This window comes from Oryza glaberrima, chromosome 5, assembly GCF_000147395.1.
Source record: "Oryza glaberrima chromosome 5, OglaRS2, whole genome shotgun sequence".
NCBI lineage: Eukaryota > Viridiplantae > Streptophyta > Magnoliopsida > Poales > Poaceae > Oryza > Oryza glaberrima.
The window spans coordinates 2,279,609-2,299,836 of NC_068330.1; the positions used below are offsets into that span (position 1 = coordinate 2,279,609).

The 20,228-nt window shown below is 39.3% G+C and overlaps 4 protein-coding genes across 5 annotated transcripts; all 4 read right to left on the reverse strand.

Annotated features, from left to right (window-relative positions):
- Positions 1 to 14: 14 nt before the first annotated feature.
- On the reverse strand, positions 15 to 4,440 carry LOC127773451 (VIN3-like protein 1). Of its 2 annotated transcripts, none has more exons than XM_052299508.1 (4): positions 4,127 to 4,440; positions 2,610 to 3,227; positions 1,594 to 1,895; positions 15 to 1,490 (listed from the first exon to the last, which is right to left on the reverse strand). In XM_052299508.1, exons 2-4 carry the CDS (start codon positions 3,041 to 3,043, stop codon positions 403 to 405), a joined length of 1,824 nt encoding a protein of 607 aa, XP_052155468.1. In that variant the 5' UTR covers positions 3,044 to 3,227; positions 4,127 to 4,440; the 3' UTR covers positions 15 to 402. The 2 variants fall into 2 exon arrangements, with proteins under 2 accessions (XP_052155468.1, XP_052155467.1); XM_052299507.1 differs by having other exon boundaries at positions 4,124 to 4,440.
- Positions 4,441 to 6,034: 1,594 nt separating this feature from the next.
- Positions 6,035 to 12,138, reverse strand: LOC127774479 (pentatricopeptide repeat-containing protein At4g35850, mitochondrial). The gene is given in 14 exon segments (XM_052300737.1): positions 6,035 to 6,562; positions 6,824 to 6,925; positions 7,086 to 7,163; positions 7,243 to 7,308; positions 8,103 to 8,193; positions 8,632 to 8,708; positions 9,124 to 9,333; positions 9,421 to 9,538; positions 10,043 to 10,140; positions 10,256 to 10,321; positions 10,408 to 10,570; positions 11,740 to 11,893; positions 11,978 to 12,101; positions 12,103 to 12,138. Coding segments are annotated over 14 exon segments (1,491 nt in total). The 3' UTR covers positions 6,035 to 6,454.
- Positions 12,139 to 13,387: 1,249 nt separating this feature from the next.
- LOC127774504 (uncharacterized) lies at positions 13,388 to 17,939 on the reverse strand. Its single transcript, XM_052300762.1, has 12 exons — positions 17,423 to 17,939; positions 16,938 to 17,081; positions 16,704 to 16,858; positions 15,740 to 16,015; positions 15,520 to 15,647; positions 15,061 to 15,178; positions 14,845 to 14,937; positions 14,663 to 14,740; positions 14,457 to 14,544; positions 13,991 to 14,053; positions 13,775 to 13,843; positions 13,388 to 13,608 (listed from the first exon to the last, which is right to left on the reverse strand). The coding sequence occupies exons 1-12, from the start codon at positions 17,826 to 17,828 to the stop codon at positions 13,565 to 13,567; spliced, it is 1,662 nt and encodes a 553-aa protein (XP_052156722.1). The 5' UTR covers positions 17,829 to 17,939; the 3' UTR covers positions 13,388 to 13,564.
- Positions 17,940 to 18,581: 642 nt separating this feature from the next.
- Positions 18,582 to 19,950, reverse strand: LOC127774920 (uncharacterized). The gene is made up of 2 exons (XM_052301209.1): positions 19,110 to 19,950; positions 18,582 to 18,985 (listed from the first exon to the last, which is right to left on the reverse strand). Exon 1 carries the CDS (start codon positions 19,948 to 19,950, stop codon positions 19,129 to 19,131), a length of 822 nt encoding a protein of 273 aa, XP_052157169.1. The 3' UTR covers positions 18,582 to 18,985; positions 19,110 to 19,128.
- Positions 19,951 to 20,228: the final 278 nt, after the last annotated feature.

Here is a 20,228-nt window from a genome sequence, read left to right on the forward strand (position 1 = left end):
CAATGACAAAGCAATGCTCAACGGGAAACATTTGAAAGATGTATACTAACCAAATTAAGTAACATATACACGAATATGAGCCTGTCTAGCCAATATCTAGTGCCAAAAAATTATTCGTAAGTTTACCTAGCAGAGGTAGCAAGAGATACAACACCACGAGACCTTTCAGATTTCGACAGGAAACTAGAAACTACTGAACCAATGAAAAAAAAAATTCCACAAATTCTTGGTGGAAAAAGAATTCTTTTGGTGCAGCCTATTTGGTGCCTAAAAATTTGTCACCTCCATCAATGTCCTCCCTCTTTTGCTGTTGAATCCTAAATGTAGTGGTCAACCGAAACAGATGTCACTGCATTTGATCATAAAAACAGTAGGATATCAATGAGTTAGCAAAATCTTGAATTATTGTCCTTTGTCATCATGCCAAAGCTCATTGCAGAAACCATTTCGTTGCCTCTTGCAGTTTATGGCTTCTCCAAAGGAATCAACAAGCTGCTCAGCCAGACCACTTGGCTCATTGATTAGTGTTTTGATGAATGTAGTTACAACTCTACGGTCATTCTCTGTTGATCTTAGACTAAACCAGGTCAAGAACTTCATCCTGAAATCATTATTTATGTGTCCCTTGCATTCCAGCATCCTGATCTTCTGCACACAGTACTCAAAGTCCTCATCCAACTCCCTCGGTCTTGCAAGCTGCTTCTCACGGCAAATAGTGGAAGCACCATCTTGTTCACAGCCCTCTGGCCGAGATTCAACAGCAGGTGGTTCAGCTTCAGCACTCCGGCCCACCGCGCAGGTCTCTGAGCCACCACTATCATTGGATCTTACTGGTACAATCTTTGAATTGTAACACTTGTCCGGGGAGATGTCCATGGGGACAGGTGCCTCAACGTTTAGGTCAGGAACAGAAAATGTGCTGAACTGAAGTTTGCGGCAAGCACCAAATAACAATTGACCCTGTTCACTGTTCTCTGTTTGCTCCACGTCTGTTACACTTCTGTCACATGAAGCTTCATGCATATCTTGACAAAACCCTTCAAAACGGCCTTCCTCAGTCCAAGCTTGCCGCAATATCTTCCCAACATCTCGGATCTTAAATCCAGTTGACTTAAAAGCCTGTGTCTTCTCTCTTCTATGTGTATGTGCATCTGCTCCCACTACATTCTGTGTGGTACGTTTAAACAATAACTCCTTGCTCCCCGTATAACATTTAGATTCAGAATGGCCTAGTATCCCATCATCTGTGAATGATATAATTCTGAAGGAATACTGTGTGCATGGGGCAAGGTTAAAAACAAGTACTTTTCTTTGATCTTTAGACAAAACTACAGGCTCTTCCATGCTTGGCTCCTCTCTGCTCTTCCAGTACCATAGTTTATAACCCCTTATAGTGTCAGAGGACGGTAATGGAGTTTCTTTTAGAATAATAACAACGGAAGAAGATGTTATCTCTACAAATCTGAATCTACAGGCAGCAGGTAAGGAATCTGCATGATAAGAAGTCCATTAGCTTCTTTTGCACTACCATCACCACGATTATATTATAGATACCAGTATGTAACAATGAAGGCATGCAAGGAAGACCATTACCTCGAAGATGCAGGTCTGGGGAACTCAGCAACTCATCAGCTCTTTCAATAGCTAGAGAGCAAAGTTTCTGCAAATCACTACCAGCAGGCAACCTGCTTACAATACCACGTGCCATCTTTGCCGACATTCCATCCAGTGGACCAACTTCACTTTCCAATTTTGCTTTTGCATCTTCAATAATACCATGCAATTCTTTAAAGCGGCTAGTTCCCCCCAGTAGCCGATAACTCAAATAGATGCGGTGGCAGAGCATATCTACTCGGCGTGCATCTTTGGCAATCACCAACTGCCTTTTCCAATAACTGCCGGAGTAAATATTCATGTGAACCACACGAATTAAGCATGTCAGTTAAAAAGTTTCCAAATAATCTAACAAGCAATACTACCTGTGAATTGAAGCTATAAATTCAACATCAGACAATGATTTCAACTATGCTCAACATGAGACGATTTCAACAATGCAAAATTAGTATATGACATCTTGAAGTGCGGCTATCTGGTATTATATTTGGTACCACGCAAAATTAGTATATTGTAGTGTGGAAAGTAACACGGAAATACTAACATTGTTAATGAAGACAATGGAGTTAACTTATCGTACACACTGTATCTTGGTCATATCTTATGCTTTAAATTAGTTTACAAAAGAAGAAAAAGGTCTGGGTTATTCTCTAGCTTATGCTTCTAGGGAAAAATGATGAGATGTTCTAGATTCCTAGTTGAGTTGAATAGTGCCTATGCACTATAAAAAATGTCTAGTTGTTCTTTTATTGATTGCCACTGAGATGTTACCTATCAAAGAAAAAGGAAGGACATAAAGTTTATAAACGAGCTTTTAATTTAATGCGCATAAATATATTGCATAGACAAAATGCCAATTGCAGCACTGTTTTCCATTAGAGAATTGGGACTAGATCATGTTATATTTTGACATTTTAATGAAGATGATAATAAAATTGTGACTAGAAACATATAAAAAGAATAAGGTTCGTATAGTTGCTACAAAGTGTGCTTACCCTAGTATTCCGGAAACCTTTCCACATGAAGCGCAAGAGTAACTCCCATCAAGTTGAATAATATTCCCAAGATTAAAGCAGCCAACCCTCTTGTGTTGGAGCGCACACTCAATATGGCAAGAAGACCCACAGCAGTTCTTGTCATCATTTTCAGATGCACAAACCAACCATAGACTAGGATCCTTATTGTCATCAAACTGATGGCAAATACAACATGAGCACCTCTTGCAGAAGGAATCTTCAGATGTTACAACAGCTTTACAGGCCAAATTCTTACAGATCCAAGTGCTAATGCATTTCACATCACGGACAGGACACTCGCCATTCACCACTTCCTTCTTACAAACATGGCCATTTGTTTCTTTTAAGTTAGTTGGAGATTGTTTCTTCAATTGAAGGTTCTTGCTTGCTTTAACAGGAGTAGCTTTGGTCATTTCTTCCCTTCGGTTAAGCAAGCCACCTTCCTTTTTTCTTTTTCCGTTCACGTACTAGCATCAGTAATAATCTTCTAGGGTAATAATTTCTAAACCCTCTCTGAACATCTTGCAGAATCTTTCGAAACACTGACCCACTTTATTGCGAGGACGTCATCCACCAAAGATAATCAATGTCCAATAACTGAAATGAAATATCATATCTTTGATAAGCAAGAACTGTTATTCCGAGTTCTAAACTAAACAGTATATGGTATATAATCAATGCAAGAGGGGTCCACACCGCAGGCAATCGTATAAAAAGGAATTAAAAAAACATCAACATGGCAGGATCCTTATAATAGTCTGGTATAACTACCCACATCATAAGACAATGTCTAGAATGAAAAACGCTATGTAAATTTTCTTACATTTATTAATGTAGCATCTTATTAATGAAGGCATGCCTGAAACAAACAGATTTGTATAACGGAACCGATGAAGAAACGCCTCAATCATGTTAACGGTAATTTAATGACCCAACTGTAATAACTTCAAAAACTACCAAGATCTATTTACTAAAGTAACATATGCATGGTTTGTTCCGATCTCATCATTAGTACAATCACAACATGAACAAATTTTAAAATGGGATTTTTGTGCTAGGGTTTTTCTGTCGGTAAAAATGGCGGGCGGAGAGACAGCAAGCAAAAATGGAACAAGTTACTAATATTGACCTATCGTTGATTAATCCAGAAATCATTTGGTTACTTCTGCCTATCCAACAAAGCTATTACACAAAAAAATGAAAGATAGCCCCATGAGGAACAGCAGCACAACTTCAAGGCATCGAGTTTCCATCTAAATGAGCCTAGAATCATCGTCAACTTTTAGCCGTTGGCACAATCAAGCGGCGAATCAACCGAGCTCCCGCCCAATCTCGCATCATCGGCATACAAACATAAAAACAAACAAACGAATCGCGGCACAGAATCACGCAACACCAACGCCCGCTCATCCTAAAGCTAGAACCCGTAACTCGCGAGGTTTGAAATCCACGGGTCATGTGGTGAGAGGGGGGGCCAGAGCGGGAGAGCATACCACCTTCCGCACCGCTCGATCCCCTTCCCGCCACCGCCCCTCACCACGGCGGCGGAAGCTAGGGTTTGCGGCCGCGTCAAATAGCCTTCCAGCGGTGCGCGGGGGACGGGGAACGGGAGATCCCCAATGTGCGAGGCGGCGACGCGGGAGGAGGAAGCCGCGCGCGGCTACCGCGAAGGGGAAGGGGAGGCGGCGACCCTCCGGCGAGCTCGCGTCGTCGCCGCCTTCGTCGTCGTCGTCGTCGCGAGTCAAGGGGAGGGAGGAGGAGGCGGCGGCGGCGGGTGGGAGGAGCGAAACAACGGTGGGAATTGAGAAGGCAAAAGAGAGAGAGAGAGGAGGCAAGTCAAGTCGAACAAGTCGGCGAGGGCGAGGCGACGTTGGAACGGAAACGGTAACGGTAACGGAACGGGAGCGGCGGGTCGCGTGTGAACTGGTTACTGGAGAGACTGGACGCGGTTTCGTTGGTGGGAAGCGGGCTGGTGGGCCGGAGCGACCCGGCACGTTGAACATTGGCGTTATCAGTTCATCGGACGGCCCATGGTCTTGCCACGCGGGTGCTGGAAGCCTGGAATTACTCCCTCCCTCCTAAAATAGTATAGTATACTGTACTAAGGGTGTGTTTGAGGAGAAAAGAATTGAGGAGATTGGGAAGATACACAAAACGAGGTGAGTCATTAGCTCATGATTAATTGAGTATTAACTATTTTAAATTTTAAAAATGGATTAATATGATTTTTTAAAGTAACTTTCCTATAGAATTTTTTTTTATAAAAAACACACCGTTTAGTAGTTTGAAAAGCGTGCGCGCGGAAAACGAGACTCAAATCTCCCCTATCTCCGCAGAACGAACAGAGCCTAATGGTACCAATTCGGACATGTTCACTACTAGTATCATGTATTAGTACTATTAATTAACAAAATATTATTACCATGAATCTAGACATGTTATCTATCCATATCCTAGACATGCTATCTATCCATATCCTAGTATTACAAATTGAAGATAAGGAACCTTATCTGTCTTACTATGAATCTAGACATTTCCCTATCCAAATACTAGGATTACGAATTTAGACCGTGTTTAGTTGTTTTGGCAAAAAAAAAAAATTGACGTATACGAACACACATTTGAAGTATTAAACATAGACTAATAACAAACAAATTACAGATTCTGCCTGTAAACTACGAGATGAATCTATTAAATCTAATTAATTCGTCATTAGCAAATGTTTACTGTAGCACCACATTGTCAAATCATGGCGTAATTAGCCTCAAAAGATTCGTCTTGGCATTTGCAATTGGTTTTTTTTCATCCACATTTTATGCTCCATGCATGTGTCCAAACATTTGATGTGATGGAAAAGTTAGAAGTTTGAAGGGAACTAAACACAGCCTTAGACATGTTCGCTATCCATGTCTTAGTATTACTAATCTAGATACGCTACTTGTCTAGATTTGTCGTATTAATAGGACATGTCCAATATTGGGTTTTATATTTTGGGACGGAAGAAGTATAAATTTGTAGCGTTGTACAGCAAATTACAAACCAAAATGATTGAATTTCAAAGTTCAGATTTTAAGGATAATTTAAGATACTTTATATCACTTTTCTTCTTAGCAATAGTGAAAAAGGGCTGGCAACATAAGTGACGAAGAAAAGCCTCTAAAATTAGTCTGTTCGAAAATTCTAAAATTGAATATTATCTCTGAATTATTATAATACAAAGCCTTGCCAATAATTATAGTCAAAAGAATTGCCAAGCTGGTACAACGTGTCAGACTAGGCTATACTACATGTTATTAGCACGATGGTATCTTGGCAGTTAATATGAAAGCAACATTGTTTTCATAATTATCACTTCTCCTTTTTCTACGAAGCAAAGCGTTTTCAAGAAGCAGACATGAACCAGGGAGTCATAATATTCCTTTGCATAAAATTCTTCCACGGATTCTTTGAAGTTGAGCTCACAACAATTATTTGTCAAACTGAGAAATGACCATTCAGATACACTCGCAGCTGAAGCCTGAAAGGTAGCAATGGAATGGACATCTAATGTCAAATTACTCAGTAGAATAAACTCTCTAAACCAGTGTGATAAGTAACATTCCGACAACAGTAACCAAGTTAAAATAACTTGAGAATCAGATTTTCGGCGACAGCGGATGAAAATCCTTCAGGTTGTCCTTGTCATCACGTTTGATGGTTTCATCTTTGCTTTGCGCTATCCTAATTTCAGTTCGTTGATCTTCTCAAGTCCTAACATATTGATGATGTATCCAGCAGCTTTATTAACACACAATCTAACTCGCATTGGATTAGTGACGACGACATTATGCCTGTGCGTTACTGTTTCTCCTTGGTCCAAAACGGATGCTCAGATTGTCCAAAACACGGCTAACATTCATGAGGCGTGGATCATCGGAAGGAATTTCACGTTCCTGATTTTGAAAAGAAGGGACGATGAGATGTAATTATAATAAAAAGAGAGAAACATGAATAAAACTCCCTATACTAGTAGTTTATAACAGTGACTTTAGGTCAGCATACTATGATATGTAAATATCCAATGATTTCAAAAAAAAAATCAGGACGGTACGCAGCTAATGAATTTACTCAATGCAATATAAGGAAACAATATCATGGGTGATTCCAGGGTGAATTAAACATACTAGCCACAATATTGCAAAATCTGAGCTTACCTTCAAACCCTTGTAGTATGCTTCAACAGCAGGAAGTGATGGAGTGATTCTGCGGTTTTGCATGAGATCCCAGACATAATTTGCTATTGTATATCCACCAGTCTGAAAGAATCCACAGAGTTTCAACCGTAAGTGATTTGGGAAGCTATTTGGATTCATTTCAAGAATATGACATAAGTAAAATAATTGTGTTTTCTTCAAATAGATGCATTAGCATTTGTAGGACTTGCAAGTACAGGAGGGTGGTAGCTGTGATACTTACCTTTTCACCTGAAGCTGCAAGTAGAAGATCAGTTCCCATCCTTGCGTTTAAGAAGAAATTTCTCGAAGTCATCTTCTCCTGAAAAATATTCTGAGATGTAAAAAATTGAATTTCTAAGTTGGAGAAACTAGAAAACCAAAACAGAAGGAAAAATTACTATGGTTTCTTGAGCAAGTTGCATTCCTCTTGGTGTATGCCCAATCATAGCTCCCTCAGCAAGTGTCTGCATGCCAATTATGCATAGAATACACACAAATATATATGAGAGCACAAAGTTCGAAACAAGAGATAGAGTGTCAACTGAAATGGACTACTTTTTTATGATTTCCATGTAGATCCTCAATGAGCTCCACCATGGTAAAAGTTATTTATTTATTTAGCAGTGCTGTAAAAGACAACGCTACTGTGACTAATAAGCAAGAAAGCAGATAGTATAAATCCTATATAGTAACTAAAATGTAAGAAATGGTATAGTGCCTTAATTTGTGTTTCAGTTCAAAAGCTTAGAAACGGCACAAAACCAGAGTAGGTTCAGCAGTGTATACTGTATAGTAAACCTGTTATTCACTAGAATTGTAAATTATGTAGAGGAATCCAAAGTTCCAAACCTATGTTGCTTGTCAACCAAAAAAGTAACAGTATCACTTTTGACAAGACAATGATCAAACTGATTTTTAAATTTCATGAAGCCACTAGGAATTGATGTAGTGAACACAAGAGGTAAGCTAATCGTGTGAACTTAACAGTGATTGATCTCAAACTTGTTTTTTTTTTTTATGACATAAGAATAGTAGGATCGTGCAAACTACACTACCTTATCGACTCGGTCTTTTTTTACTCTGTAGAGGGATTAGGTACTAAACATAAACTTTGTACTTTCAGAATACAGTTAGCACTTATGGTTAATGATTAATGATCTCAAACTTGTTTCATATTTTTTGTACTTAACTTTTTTCCCTGCCAAAAAAAATCACTTCCTCAACAAAAGTTTCCCTTCTTACTAAGGGTTTTACTCACCACATACAACTCTGCAGGCGGGGATTTTGAGCTTGTGTACTCTTCAAAAATCTTAACGGCGGAATCAATATCTCCACATTGAAGATAACACCTTTTTCAGTTAAAAGAATAACAAAATAGCAGCTAGAATCAGAAACTAGTTGGTAGTACAATAAAACAGGACACATGAAGGGGTAGCAAAACAAGGACAGACATGCCCAAAAAATAGAAAATATACCATTCCCAAAAGGAATCCATTAAAAAAAGCAATGATCCTTTGATATGAACAGTTATAATATATGTGTACTCAAGAAGGTTTTCAGCAAATATAATACTCAAGACTGAAAATTTAGAGAGCAGAGAAACACCAGATATTTTTTAAAGATGAATGTTCTTTCATACTTTAACAATAATAATGAGGGCATAGTGGGACATACTTCTATACTGTACACCTCTGGAACAACTAACAATGCAATTTGATCACTACATCATATTGTTCAGGCACTAAAACTTATATCAGGAAATGGTAAACATCCATAGAATAGATTACCTCATAGCTTGCATCGCAATGAAGGCATCATAAGTAAATCCATCTTTAGTAAGCATGTCAAGAAGTACTTCAAGTGTCTGCAGAATAGCAAAGTAAATTGAACTTCTTCATGGAACTAGGACATATAACTCAATGTTGAAGATTTTGGGCAACAGTAGGGTATGCGAAAGCAAACATTTATGTCAACTGTTGAGGCTGCTGAACAGCAACCACGAACTCACTCCGTCCAACAATATAAGCATTTCTAGGTTGTTTAGCAAATAAGGTTGAGGAGAAAAGATTTTAGTGCCCCTCATTTGATGGGAGATGGTTGGGGGGGGGGGGTAATATAGGAAGAAATTTGTATTAGAGATTGAGAAGTGAGAGGTGATTCATGTGACAAGTAGTGTAGGAATGCTTATATTCTAGGACAAAATTCAAATGCTTGTATTGTTGGATGGAGGGAGTATTAGTTAATGCAAAAAAGGTAACACAAAGGCAAAATAAGCACACCTCTTTGCTCTTCAGGTCTGCACAAGCATTGATAGCAACATGATAAATTGTCATCTGTTTATAGACAAATGCTCGTCTATGTACATATTCAGCTGTTGGCAGGTTATAAAGCTCTTCCTCTGACACATTCATCATTATATTTTCGGAGCTATCTTTTGATACTCTTTCAACATTTTTCCAACCTTTTGACTGCTGAACAAACTCGACAATCTGATAGAAAAAAATTGTAGTTCAAATTAACTGTTTGAACATGTTAAATACATCCATCTAATAATTGCCCATGTATGCAAAACATACTTTTGTCATAGTCTCCTCAGTGGTTGGTGCCTTGTTCTTGAATGCGGTTATTAGTCCAGCATAACAAAACTTGTTTAATCCAAGCCCAGCAGCGGTCATATCACGAACTATAGCATACCTGTCAAAACAAAATATTTATGAGAAGTTTCTCACAAAAGGGTAAATGGTTAAAGTAGAAACTGTAGTACGTTAAGTAACATTTCTATTAATATGGATGTATTGGCATGGAAGTAACAGCAAGTTAATTGTACTGCAACCTCCAGATCGGTTACATTGGTACTAACAATTCCAATATTCTTAAATTCAAAACATAAGTTATATATGATTTTACATTTTGTAATATCTTTCTACATTTTTTCCTCGCATGCTCAATCAGGCAGATCCATGCAGATTCAATAGAGTGATTAGCAGTTCGGATGAAGTGAACAGAAATAACAAAGGTAATGAGTTATTAATGTCAATTAGGCCTTGGCTTATTCATTGCTAGATGGTATTCAGTACTTCATGAAATCATGCTATGCATAGTGAACCACAATGTGTATAGACCAAACGATTTTATATTTCAGCCTCAGTTGTTGCCGTGGTCTACTGTTTGAGCAAAAGAATGTTGAGGAACCCTTACACTTGATCTGTACGCCCTGTTGCTGCAAGTGCATTCAAAAGACAAATGTATGTTTCACCTTTCAACTTAACGCCATGTGCCTTCATTTCTTCTAAAAGCTTTTACAGGTAGCAAGATGAAAGCATTAGTGAGCATAGGAACAAAGATAATACATTCCAAATAGGAGAACAGCACCACATGACCACAATAACAAAAACTCAATTATTGTCTAACCATGATCGCTGCATCTGAGTTCTTGCTTTTCCCACAAGTTGAGATCAAGAAGTTGTAAAGGTTAACCTACAAAATATAATGCCTTTAGCCCAACCAATCTCACAAAACCCTAAACAAGAGATGAAATTAATTCAAAGAAGACACGGTCTAACATCAGGCTGCAAACCCATTTCTTTCATCTGATCACGAAAGTAGAATGCATCTTGTAGCCGGCTGCCTTTCATGGCACCGACTATGAGATTGTGGAATGTGTCCCGCACAGGCTGAACCCCATCAAGCATCATGTCATCATAAGCATCACGCAATAGGTAGTGCCTAAAAACAATGCAAAAGTTCTGTTCAGACTTGATAAAGAATAGAGCCTAAGCAAACAGAGGTTACTACCATGGAACTGCTACCGACAAAACAAAGACTCACAATGGCACAATCATGCAGAACAAAACACATGGACGTATCAACATAGGGCATCAAATGGTTGGTAGTCCAAGCTACATAAATAAATTCTCAAGAATGGCTATCAACCAAAAGATATAGCTTAATGTGGCAAACATAAGGTGAAAAAGTGTTTGCCAAATACACCAATTGCATAAATGTACTGATAAATACTTCCTCCTTCCCAAATTGATCATCATATATGTTTATGCACCAAAACCAAGGATAATTTATAATTTAAAACACATCAATCAAGACATCATGCACACATTCTCCCACAATGCATGCATCGATTAAAACACCATGTCAATTACTCCTTAGCATGCACACATTCTCCCATGTTGCATTAAATGTATTCTGATGAAATCTGTGTTCATGCAGTTATATGATGATCAATTTGAGAAATTTTGAATTCCATTATATAATAATCAATTTGGGAAGGAGGGAGTATTGTATAAGAAAAAAGCGTTGACCATATATGATATATCTTATAAAATCAAGATGGAAGTTGACATTATAAAATGTGCATATTTTGGTCAAGAAAGCTACAAACTTGACAAACCAAACATGTGTACTAACTTCTGAACTTAGATGGTTTGCAAGTAATTCAGGTGAAACTAAGGCACTCTAGCTTCCTAGGCTCAGTGATAAGTACTTAGGGTCAAACTGTGGCACTAGAGCTGCCCATGCTCACTGGCGTATTGTATTGAGACAGACTGGAGGAAATACAGACGAGTGAATCAACCTACATTCAGCACAAAGACAGCCACCAGAAACAAGAATGCTTCCTGTACAGCACTAAAAATCCTTGTGTGCAAAATAGTACAATGGTCTACAATCGACACCATGTATAATTGTGTTCATCTGGCATTCTGGCCGGTAGCATGCCCGGTTGCAGAATGGCCACATTTAGGCTAGCGAGCGTTGTGCTCTTGTACAAACTAAATCATCGAGGAAGCAGGAAAAAATAATCACAACTAAGCCATCTCAACAAGCATGCCAGCGCTCGGCATTGCGTCGAACAGTTGGCATGCAAGAACCGAGAGACGTGCCTGCGCTGCGCGGTGAGGGACCCGAAGACGGTGTTGTACTCGGAGACGTTGTTGGCGTAGTTCCGGCGATTGTACTCCTCCGTCGACGTCGCCACCCCGCGCCGCCCCATCGCCGCCGCCGCCACCCCTGAAGCCGCCGCATGGCGCAACCGCCCTGCACAGCCAGATCCAAAAAGGTCAAGGAGATCTTGGACCACGCACAGGGCTCGGACCTAGGAGAAATGGAGGGCGGGTGTACCTTGGAGCAGGAGGGAGTTGCTGAGGAGGCTCATGGCGCCGGCGGCGCAGTGGAGAGAGCGGCGGAGGTGGTGGTGGCGCTGCCGCTGCGTGTGGAGGAGGAAGACGAAGCGAGAGAGAGAGAGAGAGAGAGAGGAAGAGGGTTTTAACTCGTGGATCCATTCGAGCGCTGCACCATCCGATCGTACTGGAATGGAATGGACGGCCACGATCAAAATGGGCTGAGATAAATCGAGCTCTATCGGAACATTCGACGAGACGGCCCAAGACCAACAGTGCAAGGGTTGTTTTATTTTTTTTTCCCTGGCAAATGTTGCCAGCTCAATGTGAATTTTACTGTTTTCTTCCGGGATAATTTATTTTTACCTGGACAATGTGAGATGTGAAATTTACCAATACGGGTAATAATATTATTCCCTCTTTTTTAACGATTTCGCAACGTCAAATTTACTCTAAAATACGAGTAATAATTTTGCTTTCCTCCTGTAACGATTTCTATGGGTGGTATGGAGGCGAGGCAAACACGATATATATTAAGCGTAACGCGAATATTAGGTAAAGACCAAATATCAAATAATTAAAATGAGTGAAATAATTAAAAAGAATGAGACTTCGAACCCAAATCGTCTATCCCACCAAATTGTGAAGCTAGCCGGAAGACCCCTGGGCGTTTCTCCATATTATACTAAGCATCGTGTATCGGGATAAATTAGCGTAGTTTCATTCGGCTAAATTTGTGTTTTTGTAAAAATAAACACTCGATCAGATGTCAACTGTGGCATACGGTTATTTGCATAGCTCATGTGTGCAAATAACGATATGTTCCACGGACAAGATTTCCATGTACACATATAGCTATGACTGCATAGTTAAGGAATAAAAAAAGATAATACCTCTGTGTTTTTTTTTTCTTAAATAGATGACGCCGTTGGTTTTTAAATTAACGTTTGACCAGTCATTTTATTAAAAAAAATTAGTATAAACATGCTAAAGTACAAGTTGTACTTATAGTTTCTTTAATTTAAAATAAGACACAAGGAAATAAGTGACATTTTTTTGGGAATAAACTGAATGGTCTATGTTATGCAAAGTCAATGATATTCTCTATTAAAAAAGGAGGGAGTGTACGAGAAGACATTGAAATTAAGGTGATGTTCTTTTCTGCTGAAGATGAAGGTATTAACGTATGATTAATTACGTTTTATTTATTACAAACTTAAAAAATAGATTAAATTGATATTTTAAAGCAACTTTCATATAGAAAGTTTTCGCACTAAACGCATCGTTTAGCAGTTTAAAAAAGCGTGCCATGAGTATCCAAAATTTTATCTAACTTTTGTTGGAGAAAATAACATGGCCTAAAAACACAAGGAGTATAAAAGAACAGTTGAATTCCAAGAAAATGGAGAAGAGAACAGAAGAAGCCACTAGTGTACAATGAAAGAGGCAAGTGGCGTATAGTGAGATTACAATTAGCAGGGGGTAGAAGAGCAAGTTGTGTATGATGAGACTATCTATGTACAAGTTGATAATAGCAAAAGTAAGCACGGATCAGTTTAAAACGAAGCTTTGGTCCAGCTGGTGATATTCAGGTGGGTGTCCTCTCTTCGCGAGTGGGAGAATGGGGAGAACCTGGAAAATGAATAGTACCATATTTCAGCAAAATACAATGCTCTCAACTTATCAGCAATTTATAGAAGATAAAATCTGAACAGATGGTCAGATAGCAACAACAAAGAATGACACCAGATCGTATCACATCTCATGCAATGATGCAATTCAGGTAGAGACTCCCTACCTAAATCTTCATGGTCAAGTGATCTTGGTGATGATGATGTTCTACCCGTGAGAGAGATTTGAGAATTGTCTGGCCAAAAAAACTAACCTTTTAGACCAGAGTTACTGAAAATATATCATAGATTGGCTAATAACCTACCATAAAATGCACAAGACATAAATAATATAATTGGCAACAACATATTATGTTACAAAAGACAAAGAAAAGCTAGCTGACCTGGATCTGCTTGGTCAATTGGACAACTTGTATAAATCTTTTCTCCGGTGATGGGTAAATCGCCTAAAAAATAATAATAATAATCTTGGCTAATGAGAATGCTTTATGATTTCAACTAAAAAGGTGCGCTCAGAGATACAGTTTTTTTATGTTGAAAAAATGAAAAATAGAACAGCACAACACGACATCAACCCCGAATGCTGTAGTCCAAGAAATATTTAACTCAAATGCTTCAAGATCATATATTATATGAAGCCATAGTGCCCCAAGTACACTAAAATCTTGTCTAGTACTCTAGTCTACCTATATTTCCAAAATATCCATCTGATCTCTACCATACTGGGTATAGTGCACCGTATGTATGTAAAACTTAGATTTAGAGTTGGGCAACAAACTCAAGATTTAGAAGCCCTTGGCATTATCATTAAAATAGGGCCAGAATTGAAGTGAAGGGCATGAAACACACCTCTTACAACAACTTCTCCCTTGTCAGATACATTTGTTGTCAAATTCAGTGTGCTCCGAACACCTTTGCGTGTGTGGAATACTCCAATCTATAAAGATGATAGAATATATTCCTTAGAGTCAATAATTTGCTAATTATTGTCTCATGTTAAGGCACAAATAACACAAATAAAGCAATTTGGTGTTAGAAACATAAAGTGAACTTACCTCAATATCTATTGTAGAATCAAGACTATTTCCTTCATCAAAATGATCCTCCAAGATCTGCAGCAGCATATTTTCTAACTAAAACCAACAATCAGAAATTACATTAGAACATCATGTAATGCTACTTTTATTTTGCTTGTAGGATACTTAACAAACCTTTTAGAAACATACTAACATATTACCTCAACAGTAGAAGAAATACATTTTCCATTGAAGCATTCAATAATATCACCAACTCTAACCCCAAGTCTCTCAGCGCAAGAACCTATTGACACCTATGATAAAATTGAACATAGTTACTCCATAATATGCAAAAGTAGGCATTTCAAGAAAAGAGAATGAAAGTCCAAAGCAAAAATAACAAGAGCCCTAAAATAGCAGCAATAAACAATATTTACCTCTTCAACAATAAGACCATCATCAATGTTGCACTTGCAAGATATTATCTCTATATGGGCAGGCTCAAGAAATTTGATGCCCCAGAGCTTCAACTGAAGATGTGGTCGAGGGATGTAGCTGTACAAACAATCGTATTACAAATATTATGGGAAGGTTTTGGCACTACCGAATTTGGTAGGGTAGAACTTCTACTAGTTAGAACCATATATTAATAGTGCGGCCAAAAAACAATATTAAACAAAACATCTAGATGCTATTATTGAAGTTCCTGTCTCCAATCCAAACCAGCCTTAATATTCTAGTTGGACAGCCTTGATATTCTAGTTGGATGGCTCCCACTATCTTATGAAGATTAAACCAATATAATCAATAAGCTTCTTTTTTTTAATTGCAGAACACGCTCGATTAGTAATAAATTAATTTGGCAACATCATGACAAATGAGAAAAGAAGACATACTGAAACTTCTTCCACAACTGCAAGCACTTAAGTAGGATGTTAGAAGGAATAAAAGACCCCCTTGTACTGAGGTTATACATGCCCACAACATCTCCTCTGAAGTCAATGACTGGCCCCCCGTTGTAGTACTACAATTAAATTGACATTGTTCAAATTAGTAACATGTAAAAAATGAATTATACGAGATATAACCTAAATAGGAAATGCAATCTATTTGTACCTCAGAAGCTGCATCGACACCATGAATGTACATATAGTGATGGCGTTCATTCACATGTGCATTTAAATACTGCACCCTACCATGGCTTATCCTCAGATGTGAACTTCCATCTCTTCCCAGTATGAAGACTTCTTCAGCCCATTTTACTCCCTTATTAAAAGAGGGCAAGTGAGTGGGTTTATCCAGCACAATCTTATAGAAAGCAATCTTGTAATGCTCCTGACAATAGAGAAATTGACCCTCTACAGTGGTACCATCCACAAAGTGCACAACAACCTGAAACAGTAGGCACAAAATGACATTATATTTGGTTAGCATGGAAACTAAACAGCACCAGATACACATGATCACATTATAGTAGAGAAAACCATCATCGAGATATATGAGACAGTAGAGCTGAGGATTGGGACCAATAGCGACTAGCGAGAAGGAAGATAAATAGGTTGTCTATAGAAAGGAAAACAAAGACCACCCATGGCAGGCACAAAAAATATAAATCTAATGGTTTCCGCATAACTCCATCCATTGTTTGTAACTCTATTGAGCCAATCTTTCATAAGTAAAAGCAAGACGGTTTTTTAGGATAAGCAACCCATATATTCCATTGATATTCTTTCTCACTATTCGGTTGAGTTACATAGAAATTGTCCATAGGGCAAGTACTAGTTACTTTCACCCTTTTTTGTTGAGTTCCGTAGGAATGGTCCATAGGGAGAGAACTTGTTACTCTCTTCTGTTGAGTTACGTAGGAATGGTACATAAGGAGAGTAGTAGTTATGGGTTGGGAACCATTGATACGTAGGCACGCAGGTATGGATCATCTAGTTTATCCTCCCCCCCCCCCCCCCCCCCCCTCTTCCCTCCACCCCAAAAAGACCTTAAACCATATGAATGGAGCATTGTATTGGCAAAATGTAATAGTCTAGAACTTGGAAACAGATTTGTATTTCCCATGCAAACTCACCTGAGCATCAGTAGCATATTGGCTTGCATATTTCCAATCGTCTGTGTGTGAAGACTTTTTGCAAATAAGAAGTGCTGATGTCATGATAATTCCCGTCTTGCTCTTGTCATCCCAATCGACAATGAAACCAGAACACTGTGATAGTGGATTACCATCTGAAAATGCATTTACATATTAGCAGTCAATTAGATTTGTAAACCTTAATCCTCATGAATAAGACATGATGGTGTTTACCTACAGAAGATGAAAGATCCATGACAAACTTGGCAGCGCGAAGAACAGTTTCAGTTGAAGATTCACGGATGTGAAGAAGCTTCGGATCGACTAGGCATGTGGGAGGTATGCATGGTTTTAGAGTGCACAAGTTCATTTGCCGATCTACATGGAAGGGGAGCTATTGAGTCAGTGATAGTGATTTTGAACACTTAGTTAGTATACATGAAAGGAGAGAAGCACTCATTATTTCAAAAAACTTACTGCAGGCAGAACTAAATTAAAGAAATAAGTTCTTAACACATTTTCAGTCCTCCCCTTAAATTAAAGAAATAAGTTCTTAACACATGTTCAGTCCTCCCCTTCTTTGCACTTTTATCCACAAGAACAACTTGTTAATTTTCTTCAAAATTCTTACAGAGGAACTAAATTCAGATTTCACTTGTTTATTTTTTTTCTTCTTCAAAATTCCCAGTGCAGGACTAAATTAAAGAGAGAGAACAAACCTCTTTTTGCCTGGTATTTCGCTTCCCACAGATCAAGTGCCCTCAACTCCTCACATTCGATTGGCTTATGAATCTCCTTGCCCTTGGCATTGCATCCAATCACCACTCGAGGTATGTATGGCTCACATAGCGGAGAACTGCAAGCAGAGGCCTCCTCCTCCAGTGGCATCCTCTCCTCCTCGTCCTCCTCCTCCAGATGTATCTTCTTCGCCGGCCTCCCGTCCTCACCTCTCCCATCGGACGAATTCCTATTCGAACTTCGGTTCTTCTTCCTCCGCTCTGTTGATGCCGCCGATTGGGAGCCAGGAGAGGCAGCCACGCCGCCGTCCCGGCGGCGCACAGGGGATGATCGGGACCCCGCCGGCCGCCCCCTTCCTGCCCTCGACCGCGTCTCCACCGGCGCCATGTGAGATCGCACGGCCTGCCAGAGTGGGCTCCGGCCGCCTCCGTCGACGTGATCGGCGGCGGGTGTACGACGGGCTCGTGCCCTCGTGGGTTTCCTTCCTCCTCTGCGTGGAGTCGTCGGGACGTGCTGGGCCGGATGGGCCTGCAGAGACTTGGGCTAACATTTTATTTTTTAATTTGATTTTTGAATAGATGTGAAATTTTAAACAGAAATTTGTATTAACGATATTTTTAATTTTTAATAGAAAGTTGAGTCTTGAAGAAAGAGGCCAATCCTAATAATATAAAGGGCGTGTTTAGTTCACACCAAAATTGGAAGTTTGGTTGAAATTGAAATGATGTGACGGAAAAGTTGAGAGTTTGTGTGAGTAAGAAAGCTTTGATGTGATGAAAAAGCTGGAAGTTTGAAGAAAAATTTTGTAACTAAACACGCGAAAGAACTGAGAAAACAAATATTTGAAACTCTTGAGAAGCCCAGTTTGTGGTTTGGCAGTGCAGGTATGAATATTTTAGATGATCTGCCAATCAAGCTTCAGGCTGTAGTGCAGCTAGGGAAGAAAGAATTCATCAATTGCAGCTAGCAGACACCGAGCGTAAGACCAAACAAAGGAATGAAAGGAACCATCTCAACATAGGGTGTGTCTAGTTCATACTAAAATTGGAAGTTTGGTTGAAATTGGAACGATGTGATGGAAAAATTGGAAGTTTATGTATATAGAAAAGTTTTGATGTGATAAAAAAGTTAGAAGTTTGAAGAAAAAGTTTGGAACTAAACAATGCCATAAGTACATAACAAACCAAGCCCATGCGGCCATGCCAATGAAAACTAAAATCAGGCTGAAGCAAAAATAAGATCATCTTCACCAAACAGATAGAAGTGCAGAAACAGAACCAATAATGCTTTACAACTAGGGGAATGCCTCTCCCACATAAATTCTCCAAAAGTCCCCCTGAATGTGGAGGTGAATGCTCATTACAGTAAAAATATGTCCTAAAAGATAAAATGTATCTTCCTTTCATTTCTGGCCAGCTGCTATCACAAAATGTTTTCTGATGCTCTTTCTTACATGGTCAAGTTGCCCAAAATCAAGTGTGTGAGGCTAGAAAACTGATCCAGGGATTCCGACGACGACGAGCAACATAAGCGCTGAGGGAACACTGCAAAGAATACAAGGCATCATAAAACTACTGATAATGTGTAAGCTTTAAACAAAACAAAAACGGAAAGAGAAATGTTGCAATTCAACAATTTGAAGAACTCCTGAAAAAACTGTACATTTACCTCTTAACAGCCATATTTGCTAAGTAACAATAACACCCCAATCAGTTAAAGCATTGCAAATGTCAGGTAACGATATGAACCAGGAACATCCATCTGCCCCTCCATGGAGCAACCCAACAAAATCTGCGGCAGAATCAAGCAAAGGAGAACCTGAGCCCCCTTTATCACTTGGTATGTTAACTTCAACCAAAGTCATGTCGTACCCAATCAGATTTGTTCTACTTATATCATCATACTCTCGAGAACAATTGGAAACTTCTCCAACAGCAACTGTCCTATGTCTGTAAGGGGGCCAGGAAACCATTAACACCTTCTCCATTGATTGCAGAGTCATCTTACTTGGAGCCAAGGCAGGATGTGAATGCTTGCAAGCCCTTCCTTTTGGCCCAGCTACACATACGACAGTTAGAAGCATTAGATCTTTTCCACAATCTATCTCAGTAATTCTTGCCTCTGAATAGCGCCTCTGTTTGTTCACTGCCTTATCTTGGCGAAAGCTATCCTCACAGTGATCACAAATAACAACAATCTGATACAATTTATCTAGCTCTTGTGCTGATTTCGGTTTTCCTTTGGTGAACAGATGGTCTAGACAGTGAGCCGAACTCAGTATCTTCAGTTCTTTGGGCTTCTCTGACACCACAAAACCAGTACAGCATCTACCTTTTGTACTTCGTTCCTCTATAAGCTCCTCCGGTACAGTTTTCAAATTAGCAACAATACCTCTGATTTCATTAAGATGATCCATTTTGGGTATGCAGTTGATAAAGAAAATTGACTCATTGCTTTTGTGGTAAATCCATTTCTCTAAAGGATTTGAAAACGAGGTTGGAGGAGCCATCTATTGACAAACAACATATTTTTAGACATATATAGTATTATGAGTGAACTATTATTTCCAAAATTAACAATAGAAATAAATGGCCAATCCCTAACCAGACAAGTAAAATATGCACAACAAATCGATCATGCATTTTCTAGCGAACGTGTACCTAGTGTTCAGGGAGGTGCACGCAGGCACCCCTGGTGACCCGGCGCGGGGAGGTGGTGGCGAGGAGAGCGCTGGTTGAGCACTCGTCTGGGGCCACCGCCGCGGGGCCGCACGGCGGGAGGGAGGCG

Bases quoted from the DNA above. Each gene is read 5' to 3' on its own strand.
- LOC127773451 (XM_052299508.1), bottom strand. From the start codon at position 3,043: ATGACCAAAGCTACTCCTGTTAAAGCAAGCAAGAACCTTCAATTGAAG. The intron at 1,896-2,609 runs GTAAGCACACTT...TTACTCCGGCAG, and splicing joins AAGGTTTCCGGAATACTAGG to TTATTGGAAAAGGCAGTTGG. The intron at 1,491-1,593 runs GTAATGGTCTTC...CTTATCATGCAG, and splicing joins CCCAGACCTGCATCTTCGAG to ATTCCTTACCTGCTGCCTGT.
- LOC127774504 (XM_052300762.1), bottom strand. From the start codon at position 17,828: ATGGCGCCGGTGGAGACGCGGTCGAGGGCAGGAAGGGGGCGGCCGGCG. The intron at 14,054-14,456 runs GTGTGTTTCATG...ATTATTTTTTAG, and splicing joins GGGAGAAGTTGTTGTAAGAG to GCGATTTACCCATCACCGGA. The intron at 13,609-13,774 runs GTAGGGAGTCTC...TTCATTTTCCAG, and splicing joins ACTTGACCATGAAGATTTAG to GTTCTCCCCATTCTCCCACT.
- LOC127774920 (XM_052301209.1), bottom strand. From the start codon at position 19,950: ATGGCTCCTCCAACCTCGTTTTCAAATCCTTTAGAGAAATGGATTTAC.